Source organism: Alexandromys fortis, unplaced genomic scaffold, assembly GCF_014885135.2.
Source record: "Alexandromys fortis isolate MF-2015 unplaced genomic scaffold, M_Fortis_MF-2015_v1.1 scaffold_99, whole genome shotgun sequence".
Lineage (NCBI taxonomy): Eukaryota > Metazoa > Chordata > Mammalia > Rodentia > Cricetidae > Alexandromys > Alexandromys fortis.
In genome coordinates, this window is record NW_026067982.1 from 5569260 (window position 1) to 5584492 (window position 15233).

Consider the following 15233-nt stretch of genomic DNA (forward strand, 5'->3'; position numbering starts at 1 on the left):
GTATACAATATTCTGTCTGGAGGGCACCAGACCCCATTACAGATGGTTGTGAGCCACCATGTGGTTGCTGGGAATTGAACTCAGGACCTTTGGAAGAGCAGGGAATGCTCTTAACCTCTGAGCCATCTCTCCAGCCCAGGAAGATCTTTTTAAAGACAGAACAAAGTGTAAATTGGGCAGCAAGTAAACCATGTGCGCAATGGAGGTTAAACCCAGGTCCTCTCCAAGACCCCTAATTGCTGAGCCACCTCGCCAGTCCTTCACTCAAAGGACCTGTGGCACAAGGAGTCTTGTGCTCTACAGGACACTGCTGGGCTAACTGCAAATCTTGCACTTGCATAAGATACTTCGTCTTTTCATAATTTTGTCACAAAAATTTCCCTAACAAATCGTTTTCCACCTAACACACCATCTTCCTCCAGTGCAATATGAGCTCTTTCATAAAGCTGGCCGACCAAAAGCCCGTATCTTCAGATTTTTTTTAAGACAGTTTCTCTATGCAGCCCTAGCTGTCCTAGAACTTAATATGCAGACCAGGTTGGCCTCAAACTCAGAGATCCACCTGCCTCTGCCTAGGATTAAGGTGTGGGATTAAAGGCACAGGCCACCACTGCCCTGCGTCATCTTCTTGATCAATAAAGTATTATAATACACATTTTGGGTAAGAACAATACTGTTCATATTACTGCCTGTAATCCTACCATGTTATACGACAAAGCCTTTTCTTTTACTCTATTGTAATCCATGCAGGCTTTTGTGACACACCTAGTTTTCACTATTCCTGCTGTAATTATTAGCCCTGCATACCCAAGTTCTATATTAGAACTGATTCTAACTTGCCCACACTTATAAAAGACTTCTTAATACAAATACACATAGGTGCTACTACACTTTATACTTTACTAGCTATTTCCAGTGCCTCTTGTACAAAATACTCAAACCAACTTTACAGTGCATTGGCTAATTGCGATACATGCCTAGAATTCAATTTAAGACCGACTAATGGGATGTTTGTGTGTAATACAGACCAACAACATGGCAGTTCCCTACTTTGCACAATGCAAGGAGTCACATAAAGATGAGCCAACAGACCAGAGATGGCCGAGCAGTTCAGGAGCACTTGCTGCTTTGTCAGCAAACACCACGCACACACCTTAAATTTTTAATTTCAGTCTTTCGAGACAGGGTTTCTCTAACAGCCCTTGCTGTCCTAGAACTTGCTCTGTAGACCAAACTGGCCTCACAGAGATCCACCAGCCTCTACCTCCCAAATGCTGGGATTAAAGGTATGCATCACCACTGCCCAGCATAATTTTTTTAATTAAAAAGCTTTTTAAAAAGCCAAGCTTCATAAGTAATCAAACATACTTTATGGTGCCTATCAGAGACAGATTTCAGGTGCAGAATAAAGATTCAGGAACTTAAAAGACGTGGTTGACTAAGGCCAAGAGCTAATCCCTTGCAGAAGAAAGTACATCTTCAGAGGGCTGCTCTACTTCGTTGGTTTGATTTTCTGTGTATGTGTATGCGTAGCATCATCGCAATGAACCATACTGAAGCTAGCTGTTAAGTCACTAGTCTCATTGCTTTCATCTCTCCTCCACAGAGCTGCTTACAGCAATGTTTCCAGAATATTTGAGTCTGGCAACAGTACTCCCCACTCAAACCTTCATGTGGCTCCTTACACCACTCATAGGATGTTCAAACTTCCAAAGATGCCACCACGTCCTAGATACCTTGCTAGTGCACTCCATGAGCTTGGGCCACATCATATGTCAACTCCACCCATTGTGGCCATAGACAGTCCATAAAGGTTTTTAATATAACTTCTGTTGTTCTCTGGGAAATAAGTTCTCAGTCCTTTAAGATATAGCCACAAGTTCACCTCTTGACCCATATAGGCAGTTGCTCCTTGGTGTATGTGTGGCATTTACTGCAACAGGTTATAAGGACCAACAAAGTAGAGACTGTACCTGTAAATCTATTTCCACACTAGGTATAACACCTGCAGTTCAAAATGAGCATTCATTGATGCAACAAAAAATGGCTTAACCCCCATCATTCATCAAGATGTATCAGTAACACGGAGTCCTCCCCACTCTTCTTACTGAGTCTGAGCCCAAAGGCTTAGACTCACTCTGCCCACAGGCTGGAGAACAGTGGCAGTAAGAGCTGTTGAAGTCTGCATCCAGTCACAGTTTTCAGAAAAAGCAGTTTGTCCAGACAGGTCCAAAATAAACTTAATAGCTATGGGATAGATTACAGAATGATTTAAGTGTGCAGCTCAAAACAAACGAGAACACTGACATCTCGTTCACGTGATTAGAAGTGCTGAAGAGCCTAGAGAGGCATTCTGACATCATCATTACCCAGCAGTCTCCCCACTTCCTAGGTACAGACTCTTCCTAGGTTATACTCATTCGGAGTTCTTAGAACCTGATTTGGGACAAATGTTCAAACAAACAAACAAAAAACCCACCACCCTCTAGAAGGGACTGTCTTTTGCAACACATATTCTCTAATATGTGTTAGGTTAAACTCGGAGTGTTGGAGAACACTTTACCCCATCGCTCCAGAGGAAGTCAGAGGTAGATCAGAGGATATCTAAAGAAAGCCTCTGCAGTATTTCTAACAGCTCATCTTAAAATCAATTTAAATCGGAATCTGGGATATACATTAACACTGCTACCTAAAAGCTGAAAACGTTGTATTTCCAGCTCATATTTTAGATAACTGTTTCCTATATCACTAGATACAATTTATAAAGTATACTTAACTTTGACATTTATTTGTTTTTAGCAGTAAGTGCACTTAGCAAATATTAGACATCAGATTTGGCATGTGCTTACTCTAAGAACCTAAGATTGTCTTCTCTGCAGTCTTCTGATTTTAAACATTTTTTCCAGTATGTACATAAAGCTTATAAAACATGTCCTTCCTCTTTTTGAAGAAAGAAGACTGGAACCCATCATCCTCCTGCCTCAGCCTCCTAAGAATGGAAATAGAACTGTGTAAATTCTGAAAAGGAAATCAATGTTTTGGTTTTAGAATATAAGCCCACATATGAAAATGTGGGAAATCAAACTTTTTAAAGGTTATACACATCTTCTATATGAAATTTAGAGATGTAACATAAGACCTTTAATAATTATCATAACCTCAACACAATGTCTGCTACTGTATTTAAAAGCCAGAGAAACCCTGTCTTGAAAAACCAAAAAAAAAAAAGCATTTATTTAAAATTTATGTCAAGGCCCTTCCATAAGACGAGCCCGTTTTTATACCATGAGGTACATGGTAACAAGAACCCTGAATGCCGAAGGACCGTTCACAAGCTAGGCGGGAAACTGCACTTTGGCGAAGATGAGCGCTACACAGCCAGCGAGGAACGGTGTCCACACTGCTGTGCGGCACCCTGCCCTGTCCCTACTCAATCCTCCCCTGCCCCAGAGGACTCTCAGCTGTAATGTGTGGTCTCCTGGTAACATCTGCTTTGAAGTCTCAGTGCTACAGCTGTACAAATTACACTTTTAAAATATTTGAAACAGATATTGAATTTATTGGTTGGCTATGAGTAGGAAAATACATCGGTAAGGAAAAGAGACCCTGTATATAAATATAATACTAGCTAGTTACAATTTGACCAAGAAGATTCCACTGAAAAGAACAGTAAAAGCCCTTGTTACCACCAGTCTATATGGTGTAAATTCAGCTTTTCATCACCCTTATCGAAGAGCTGCCTAGGCGGATGTGACATTCTTGAGCTTAGTGCAGACAGTGTGCTGGGTTTTGTGACACGAATGGTAAACAAGAGTTAGTCCAGTGCATTACACAATAGCAGGTACTGTGAATAAAGACTACTCTATTTTAGACTCTACATCAACACACCAGTTCTTAAGATTTATGTAATCAAAAGGAACAAAGTGAACATCCTAAAATACTGCTTACGGTCAGAGGACACCTGCTTATGTCCTCTGAACTCTCTGCAACACCTGTACTGGATACTGTGACTGACCATCTCCTGTAATTGTCTCGCCTGGGTTGATTTTGTCCTATGACATAACCACCAAACTTAAAAAGTCATGATGGGAATGAGTTCTGTAATTTAAACAGTGAAAAACTGAAACTAAACCATGAATGTTATTATTGGAAAATGGGATCTTAGAGGGTTCAACTATAATTTAAAGATTTAGAAGTGCATTCTACCCAAATTAATTATATCTTTAGGTTTCAAAGTGCTAATACAAAACAAGCTTCCCTAGTTGTCACCAAATCCAAGTACAAAAAAAAAAAAACAAATTTCTTAGAGATGTTCTTCTGTCTGTGTTCTGGGATTATTAAAGTTGCAATCAGCAATTTACTTCTACAGTTTCAATTTATACTATGCCATAAATTAATTTCAATGAACATTATTTAAATTCTCAAAGCATAAATAATTACCACCAATACTGTAAACTGTGCTTCAAAGATTTACAAGAATTTGAGTGCCTCCAATCTTTTCATCTTTAGAATAGGAAACATATTCCAAACATTGTGTAAAATACTCCTAAGATGTATTTATCAGCAAGAACACTGAAATTACATTATAGCAAAACATTACATATATTTATTACAGAATTTTTAAAAAATAATCTACATTATGAAAACAGACTAGTTTTATGCATTTTAAGGAATATAGGTTCTTGGAAATTATTCTGGACACAAAGCATTTAAAACATAAAACCTTGCGTAACAAAAGTATCAGTATATTTTGGTGTGAACATTTATTCTGTATAGATTCAGAATAGTTTTCTTTTGAAAGTTATATTGGTAAATCTACACTCTTGGTCAACTTATCACTATCTAAACAAGGTGGAGATGTCCAAACTGACCCACAGAATGCAGTATGCCCCCAAGAGGCAAAACAAGCACTTCAAGACATAATAGGCAATTATATCTTACTATGCTGCCCCCCAAATGCAAATATATTGTAGACAGTAATGAATACAGATGAAACTTTTTGTATAAAGCTCAAACCTTTAGCATCTAACAAGTGCATTCTAGTTCCAGCATCCATGGAAAGAATACATCTTTCACTAACAAATACAAAAATGAGTAAGTGCTCCTCTAGGCTCCTCCCACCACACACTCTCTGGACCTGTGATTCTCTAAGCAGGTCACAGGGAAAGTGGCTTCCTCGGTGTCATCAGTCCAGCCATCGCTAGTTCATCCTCACTGGAAACTGTCATGATGTGCACTACCAACACAGTGTTTATGAAAATCAAGTCAACACATCCTATGTTCACACTTTACGAGAGAGAGAGAGAGAGAGAGAGAGAGAGAGAGAGAGAGAGAGAGAGAGAGAGAATAAAAAGCCATTAGAAGTGCACTGGTTCTACACCAGTGTTGATTACAAACTAGATGTGTTTGGTGCCAGCACAACTTGAACAAAGAGAAAACCCACAACAAACAAACAAACTCACCATCATAATTAAGATTAAACAAAAAAACCTTAAAGGAAAGGTCCAAGGCAGATTCAAGATCAAGACCTTTTACAGAATTTCTTAAAAGAAAAAATTCATTTATTTAAACAGTATGTAATTTTATTTCCTCTTAAAAACAGCATAAGCAATTAAATGTTTTCTCATAAAATTTTGAGTCATCCAAAATGGCTCAGTCTCTGTATAAAACTGTTACTACTCAACAGTTCATTTTAGTGCCACACGGCGTCCTTCTGCTCCACTGCCTGCAGTTGAAACAAAAGCAGCCAGACAAGTTCCCTCTGAATTCATTTGATTTTGAGAGAACCAATGACTGATAACAGAACATATACAAGTTAACTTTGTAAAGTTAAAGGTGACTTTAATTTCTAATCTACTAATGGCACTATGGGCAAAATATAGGGTACAGTATAACTTTCATCCTGGTTGACATATTATAATTCCTTAGTCACTTTAAAAATGATCCGAACAATTGTCTTAGGGAACCTGTTTTGAAAATGCATCTAATTTATACTGCTTCATAAACAGAAAATTATTCTTCTTTTAAAAAAAGGAATGATTTTTTAAAAACATAAGAAAATAAGGAATACACATGATAGTGGTACTCTGGGTGCAATGGCACCAAGAAGCAGTGCTTAGGTCTGTGAGCAAAGACCCAGGACCCAAGAACATGTTCCAGAATGTGCTATCCAACGCTTCACAACGAGGAAAAGCCACAGCTCATACAAAAGCATTTTCATAAAAGTCTCACAAATGTTAGTTTTTAAAAAATATAAAAGATGCACAGATTTTCTCTGCATGCACAGGCAGTGCTTGGTGAGAACAAATTTAGGCAGGCACAGTGGAGACAGAACAGAACATGTCTCAGGAAGAACTTAGAAGCTGTACCTAAACAGCTGTAAATTTTTAACTTAAAAAGTTAAAGATTTAAAAATACCAAAATGTACATATGTCAACTATCTTATTCAGTCCATAAATGCCTACAGATCAGCTTATCTGTCCTGGTAGAAAGTTTCCATAGAAATTCAGGAATTCATACATAAGTTGCCTCTGGTCCAAGAAAATATCCCAAGATCTAAGCAAACTTACATTTAAAGAGTAATGTTCTCAATTTAAAAATAAAGTAGTACAAAAGGGCTAACAAAACCCCAACAGTGCAAATCACTGCAGAGAAAGTCTGTTGCAACTTTGTTACCAGCTGGCTTTCAGAACATAGGACACAGGTTAAAAAACAAAAAAACAAAAAAAACCCTTAGCTCACAATTGTTTTCATTTTTTTAAGTACAAAATTTCATAAATCATGTCTTCTGTGGATCATATACAATCATAAAGACTAAATTCAAACTATCATTTTACAAACAAGTCTGAAAAAAAGAGGAGTACAGTCTGGAAGAGTGGTCTCGGGTGTGACTACTGGCCTCAGACAACAGTGCTGTGATTTCTGTGCAAATAGCACACTGCTCACAAATCTTCCTATTTCAAGGCATGACAATATACATTGGAGAGAAAAAACAGGAAAATTACTGATAACAAAATAAAAGATAGGTGTAAAAACAACAGTACCTGTCTAGCAGTATAAAAAGCAAACTGGGCTCAGAATTTGTCTGTTGCTAGCACCTGGCTTTCATACTATATCCTTTATCAAATAATCAGACTGAAAATTCAAATGATCATTGAGAAAAATCCCTATTGGCCATACCTCACTCCTCTATATTCAGATTTTCATGAGTTTACAAGTAAATCTAAGGTCCTCTGAAAGTACTTGACTACCTCCTGCCAGGAAGGTGAATGCCATTAACTTGGGGCAGGAAAGGCAGTAAGAGCTCTAATTGTGCAAAAAGTGAGAAGTGGTCGGAGGGAATAAGTGGATGTGGGCAGCCGCTGATATTATTTTCAACTAGCCAATGGTGGTCCAGAGGTCCCAGGATGGCCAAAGTATTCAGCTGAGGTTTAGAATAGAAGATGTAGTCAATTATACCCTGAAAAACAACAATAAAAATGGTTAAGGCCTAAGCATGAAAACACGAAAATCACAAGTTTTTTCAAAGACATATCCTTAGAAATCATATTTGGTAAACAAAAACAACTTGCTAGCTTGAAGAAACAGCAGTATGTGCAAGCCCCAGCACCACACAAAAACCAGAAAACAGCCAGGCACTTGTGGCACATGCCTTTAATCCCAGCATTCAGAAGGCAGGTGGATCTCTGTGAGTTTGAGGCCAACCTGGTCTATACGAGCTAGTGCCAGGACAGCTCCAAAGTTGTGGAGAAACCACGCCTCGAAAAACGAAAAATAATCAACAGAAAACAAACCTGTCAAAGTCAAACTCAGCAGAATCAACCCAGCTGCAGCAGGCTTTCTCAGACTGTCAGCCCCCAAATCACAACACAGTTATGAGTGCTTGGCCTTAACTTATGAACCTTTCTCTTTATATTTTGCCTTGGAACTTTTTACTTCTTTCATTCTGTATGTTCTATTTTCCTGCTTCCTCCATGTCTGGCTGGCCCCTGGCCATCTCCTACTTTTTCTCCCTCTCACTCCTTCTCTCCCAAGTCTAGATTCCCCCTCCTATTTATTCTCTATGCCAGCCCTGCCTATCCCTCCTCTGTCTAGTTATTTGTTGTTCTGCTTTTTATTAGATCAATCAGGTGCCTTAGGCAGGCAAAATGAAACAGCAACACATCTTTTCATAATTAAACAAATGTAACATAAACAAATGCAACATATCTTTACAGTGTTAAAACAAATATTCTGCAACATAAACAAATATAACACATTTTTACATAGTTAAATATTCTATCCCACAACAACCAGTCCTGTCAATAAGCTCTTTCCTTAACAACCTACACATATATTCATGTTCTTCCTGTCACCTGGCTAACTCCTTATCAATCATCAAACCCTCCTAAGTCCTGCAGTTACTGCTCTCTTTCCTTGCTAACACCCACACTAAGGTGTTAAGAACATACTCACCTATATGGTTGAGACTGACTATATATAACCTTATTAAACGTCCTCACAAAGGTGTTAAAAGGTTTGGTCCCCCAAGTAGTACTACTGGGAGATGCCAAGAACCTTTAGGAGGTAGAACCTTCTGGGAAGTCCTTAAGTCACCAGAAGCACATTCCTAAAGATTTTGAAAGCCCAGGCTCTCCTCTTCCTTTATTAGTTTTCCCTTGCTGGCAAGTGAGGTGAACAATTTGCTCTGTCAAATGCTCCCACTATGATATTCTGTCCTAGTACAGAGGCCCACAGCTATAGCACAACTTGATCATATACAAGAACCTTTAAAAATGAGAGCCAAAAACAAACAAACAAACAAGATAATCAAGATAATCACCACAAGCATTCTGTTACACTAGTGAAGCTATTTGATATGAGGTATGCTTTTTTAAGCTAAGTGTTGTGATGTATACCTATAATGCCATCACTTAGGAGGCTAAGAAGACTAAGAATCTGAGCAAGCGTGGGTTATGTGGCATGACCGTCTCAAACAAAAAATAAGATGTCTTTCCCATTTGATCAAAGCTGCACAAATGCAGGGCTGTCTGTTCTGCACGTCTTCAGAAGTGCAGGGTACATCTAGCACACAGGAATCGATCTGCTGATTTGGGAGTCTCTCCTCCATTAACTTCACCCACCTTTCTCATGTGTTCTTGCCTAAGACACGAAAGCATATGCAAGTGTCTATCTTTGCATCAGCAACAGAAATGGGGGAAAACAATTTCTTCTCTACGTTGGTCACTACCCTTATCTTCCTATTAATCAATCTGCCTAAAAATCTAAATCATTATAAGTACAAAAATGACAGTCACTGAGAAAAGGTGGCTGCGAGCTGTTAACTGTGTAAGACAGCACATAACATACTTTGAAAACCAGGGCTAGGAACAAGCTTAGAAGAACACTTGCCTAGTAAACACAAGACCTTGGATTCAATTCCCAGCACAACACACACATACACATACACAAACACACACACACACAAACCCCTACAACTACAGGGCTGGCAAGATGGCTCAGTGGGTAAAGACATTTGTTACCAAGCATGACAACCCATGTTCAATCCCCAGGGGCCCACCCACATGATAGAAGGGGAGAACTGACTCCCCCAAGCTGCCCTTAAGACTAACACAAGCACTGTGGCAACATAAGCACCCACATAAACACAAAATAAGTACTGTTTAACAGTGTCTAGGATGAACCTCATTTTGGCATAAAAAGAAGTTTCAGTTAAGGTCTAACAGAGATAGCAAACTAGACACTATAGTATCCAGCTTCTAGTAGCCAGTATTTAAGAAATAAACACCAGGATAAAGAATAACCAAGGACTGCTTAGCTGTCATATTTCACCCAACTTCTCACTATGGAAACCATTTGACTAACACCAATCACATGGTTGCCTATGGAAGAGCAACGACATCTTCTGTTAGTAAGTTAAGGTTGCTCAGTTCCAGTCAGAACATACACTGGTGTTTATGACTTTAGAAGTTATAAGACTTGCTGATAAAAATAAGGTTTTGAAAGCTTATCAATAACAAGACATACCTTGAAATCAAATGTGTAATTCGTGTAAGGCATCAGGCCATTCTCATAGGCACTCTTTAACTTGAAACCATGAGTGATCCTTCCATTGGTCATACCATTCTTCCCGTTACAGCTGAAGTTTGTGAGACTTTCATTGTACCTCAGTTCCTTAAAGTCCTTATGATTGGTCTCTACCCCACCAGTGCTCAAATACTCTACAACACCTAAACAAACGGAAATGCACTTGTATTTGTCAAGCATACTACAGTAAACAAAATATAATTTTAAAAGAGCATTTAATGGTTCAAAAAGCCACACAAATTCCTATTCTCTAAGATGTTTATCTTAATTAGTCATAATTTGCTCAAGTTCATTTTTATGTAATTACAGTACCCAAAAACTTAAATTTTGGTTTGTTTAAAACTATCTGGCCGGGCGGGTAGCCTTTAATCCCAGCACTCGGGAGGCAGAGGCAGGCAGATCTCTGTGAGTTCGAGACCAGCCTAGTCTACAAGAGCTAGTTTCAGGACAGGCTCCAAAGCCACAGAGAAACCCTGTCTTGAAAAACAAAACCAACCAACCAAACAAACAAACAAACAAAAACTATCTGATAAATAAATGTGTCCTCCCAAATCCTTCAATGGTTTTATATAAAGGTTGCCTGGAATATGACTGCTGAACTCTAGGTTATTTCCACTTTGAAGAAAAGAGTTAAAGACAACATCACCATCAAAATAGTGTGCAGGATTCTTCATATCCTAAATTATCTACAGGGTTATGCAACTCTTTTGGGTTTTATGTGTTATCATACTACCAAACTATGGAACAGAATGCCACCAAGTGAGAAAGCAACTTAACTATTTTCATAAATTCTCAATCATAAAGCAGGCTCTACAAACATTATTATTACATTACTTAGCAAGATGGGACATTTCCCCACAATGCTATCAGAAATCTTCCCCCATCTCCAATACTTTGCAGCTAGAGGGTAGAATGGAATATGGAGAAGTTGTCAGAAAATCCTCAGCTGTTCAGCAGCAGTGATCCCCAGACAGCTTGATGACATGGGGCTAAAGAATTAGCAATCTCAGGGACTTTTTGCTGCCCTTGAAAACAAATTTTAAGTTTCTTCTTCATGGCTCTATTTATTGAGATAGCAATAATATAGTATCAAATTCAACTATCAACATGATGGTGTACAGTCATACAGAAAGGCAAGTCCAAAAGCATTGTGTGATAAGAATACAATCAAAGAGCTGGAATACAGATGGGATGTGTAGTTTGCTATTGACAGGGCTCTGGTTTATTCTCTGTACTATCTATAGAAAAGCATTTAAGATCAATCAGGCTTTCCAGATCTACTTTTGTCTACTTCATGACAAAAATAAAGAGCATTGCTTTTGATAAAAGGCCCTAATTTCTACCTCAGATGTACTTTGTGCTTATTATGAAAGTTATAAGAAACAAAATTTGGGATTCTGTAACATACTTTAGGTCAAATTTAACTGTGATATTATTTTACCATAGGCTGGAATCTCAAAGAAGTTATCTTAACAGCATTTTAGCATCTGGATTATAAATGTCTTTGGGTAAATTTAAAACAAAACAGAGAAAAAAAATGCCTACCATTAGCCCCCTAGGTTTCTGTGCTCTTCCCCCTTCACATCTTATTTTAAAAAAAATTGTAAAACTCTTTCACTGATGCCACTACAAAATGAATTTTCCTTTAGACTAAATTCTGAATTATCAAAAGAACACATTACAGGGCTGGTGTAGATTCTTGTCCTGATTACCTGAGCTCTATCTTCTGAACTCATGTAAGGAGAGAATCAATTCCCCTTTAATTGTTCTTTGACCCACATGCAAACCTTGACATGTTCAGTATACATGCACTTATACTAAGTGTTTTATAAAACACAGAAAAACTTCAGTTAAAAAGTACCGATTTCGGGGGGAGGGGGAGGGAAATGGGAGGCTGGGAAGAGACGGAAACTTTTTTTTTCTTATTCTCAATAAAAAAAAATAAATAAAAAAGTACCGATTTCATATTAAATATTACTTTTCTTACCAGAGTCTGGCAAAGAATTCAGATCTGCACATAACACAAGCGGAATAGTTCCACATTCTCCCAATACACTGGATTTGAGGCTCCGAGAGGCTTTATCAATAATATTCTTCACTTCTGAGAGGAACATCATAGTTTGTACCAACTTCACATCTGAGTATTCAGGGTCCCAATGCATATGAGCATTAGCCACAAGAATAAGTTGTTTTTCTGTTCCCAGATGTGGTTTTCCAGCTACAGTAAATTTAAAAACAAACAAACAGAAAAATCTGCATTGGTCTATAATTTCTTGCAGCATCTGAAAGCAAGTGAAATTTCTCAAAAGAATCTAAAATGTATCTACTGATTTCCTATCCGATCAATGAATCCCAAGAATTCTACCTCTAAATCTATTTGATATATCCAGCAGTAAAGACTACTTGGACAGAGACAGTCCATGAGGTATTTCTAGATATCCTAAAACAAATCTCTCAGATTTGAACCTCAATTCTCTTAGATACATACTTTTTAGCAGTTACTAATTCTTTGGCTTTTGGGGTTTTTGTTTTGTCTAGATTTGCGCAAGTACTAGCACTGGCACACAATTCCCAGTTACTAGGTTCTATCTTTTATTTTTATCTCTACAATAATATCCCACATTCCACAACAAGTAATGGAAGTTCCAGTTCTCAGCATCCAAGTCACTATATACATACTCATAATTTTTTTAAGAGTTTTTTTAATATTTATTTATTATTTATTTATTTATTATGTATACAATATTCTGTCTGTATGCCTGAAGGCCAGAAGAGGGCGCCAGACCTCTTTACAGATGGTTGTGAGCCACCATGTGGTTGCTGGGAATTGAACTCAGGACCTTTGGAAGAGCAGGCAATGCTCTTAACCACTGAGCCATCTCTCCAGCCCCACTAGGGGATTCTTGTTGGCAGAGCAGGTGCTGCGGCATTCNAGGCAATGCTCTTAACCACTGAGCCATCTCTCCAGCCCCCATACTCATAATTTTTAAAAAGTAGTCGCCTTCCTCAAATTCAAGACCTTAACATAATTAGTATAAATCAATCACGGGGAGACTGACATTAAAAAGTTAGCTTTACCAAACACCCTTGCTGACAATAAACCATGAAGCATATGGAATTCTGATCCCTGAGCAGTTATTTCAATTGCTATTTACCTCCATAATCTCACAAATATCTTTTTACCTTTATGCCTTTTCAAGGCAATAATTTTTCTGGCAATAACTTTTCATCTTTACCTTTGAACTAAAGAAAAAGATGTATGATATTTTAGAAAAGAAAAATACTCACTGACTTTCTTTACATGTTAGATCAGACCATTAAATATATAGTGAGATTTTGGTTTGAAGATATCTTATCAGAATTACTAAACTGGTAGGGATGGGGTTGTCAATTTGACAGGAAGTGAAACAATCACTCACATGACATCTCAATTAATTCCTTTCGAAGTTCTAGCAGTACAGCAACTCCAATGTTATCTTTCGTCATGACCCTGTTCAGCATAGCTTCAGACCCTTCTGAATTCGCCATTGCTAGTTGGTTAAATTCAACAGTGTGTTTCTGAACCAAAGTAAATCTGAAACGAAGCACAACTATGTGATTGGGAATGCGAGACATTAGTTCCAAAGGAAATGTCTTTCTTCCAAACTTCATTACCAAATAAAGACACTTCAGTCATACTGTGGGAAGTCCTCCATAATACCAAGCTCCCTAAATTCATTTAAAGTTGTTTCTAGTCTAACTTGGCTTGTTTCTTTTATGGTACTGAGCATCAAGCCCAGGGTCTTGTACATGTTAGGCAAATTCTCTACCATTAATGTATATCCACTGACCCTAAACACTGATGTATATCGCCAGGCCTTAAAGTTGTTTTTAATCTGTTCCTGATAAAAAGAAAACCTGGAAATACCTTTACAACATAATATAGTATATAGTCAATCATCCTTACCATTAGTGCTGGAATATTTCATTTCATAATTTTTAAACAATTATCTTCCAAAGCATAGGTTTCCAAGAGGGAATTTTACTTACATATATTTCAATTAGCAGTTGGAATTAAAGCCCTAGTAAACAACCCTAAAAAATAACAGTACTTTCAGTATCCCCTCCAAAACAAGTTATTTCAAACAAAAAGACCATTTAAACTTTAAATATTTGTGTTTTCTTAAATAATATAGCACTTCATTCTCTTATTTGCTAAGTAACTGAGATATCCTTGGTCCTACCCTGCAAATATTGAAGACACTACCTTTAAAAAAAACAAAAAGTTAGATAGACTTACTTTTCTGTCTTGAAGAATATTGCACAGCCATCAACATGCTTTCTTTCTTGTTCCGACATCGTCCTAGCTCTAGACTTAGGACTGAAGAATCCATTATAGCCACGTTCTTTCAGTTCTACCAGAAAAAAACTGTAATACTGTTCTGTTTCGACCTCCTGAAAAATCATAACCAGCAAAGTTACTTCAAGAACAAAAATATGTCCTATACATTAACCCATGTGTACAGTCTGAAATATTTTTTCAAAAGATCACAATATACTAAAGAACAGAACATTTTCAAAATGTAATTGGTCTAAAACCAATCAGAAGACTTTATTGCACCAGATGCCAATGCCAGTTCGTTGTAGTTTAGGAGTAAAGTCAAAGACATATAGATTTGTCTTAGAACTGATGGAACAAGAACCATTAAGAAGGAATTACAGTTGTCACATATTTTAATTCTAGACCCATTGAAGAAAAACAAATTGACTCAAACTGTGTAAGTTATTATGAGAGTTGGGTTTAAAAAAAAAAACCCACATTACTATGCAGACAGTCCAATCTTTCCACTTCACCCTAACATTTCTAGTGACAGTGCTGGTAAAACAAGAATATATCCAGAAAAGCCACAATTTTAGTAACTTAGTCATCCAATTCAAATGCAGTATACAGGGACACTGGAGGAAAGAGGAAAGTTACTGTCAATTTTTAAAACCTAGTTAAACCTGTTTTGCTTTATCTGACAGCACAGGGTTGCAAAGCAAGAGTTACTGTTCTCAGAATTCTCCTAAACCAGAAAAGCCTAGAATTTTAAGAGCTACTGAAGCTAAGATTTCAAATATATTAGCATAATATATTCTAGTATAATTGTTTCTTGTTTTGTCCTGGT

General features: G+C 37.6%; 1 protein-coding gene across 4 annotated transcripts in view; it reads right to left on the bottom strand.

Moving 5' to 3' along the window:
- Nucleotides 1-3536: 3536 nt before the first annotated feature.
- The window catches only part of Cnot6 (CCR4-NOT transcription complex subunit 6), a 54652-nt gene continuing 42955 nt past the window's right edge, over nt 3537-15233 (bottom strand). For all 4 annotated transcript variants that reach the window (XM_050158531.1, XM_050158529.1, XM_050158530.1 and 1 more), the window contains exons 8-12: nt 14366-14520; nt 13506-13660; nt 12074-12304; nt 10027-10229; nt 3537-7459 (exon numbers count right to left, since the gene is read on the bottom strand). In XM_050158531.1, the coding sequence (XP_050014488.1) occupies nt 7247-7459; nt 10027-10229; nt 12074-12304; nt 13506-13660; nt 14366-14520 (957 nt within the window). In that variant the 3' untranslated portion in view covers nt 3537-7246. The remainder of the gene's footprint in view (nt 7460-10026; nt 10230-12073; nt 12305-13505; nt 13661-14365; nt 14521-15233) is intronic.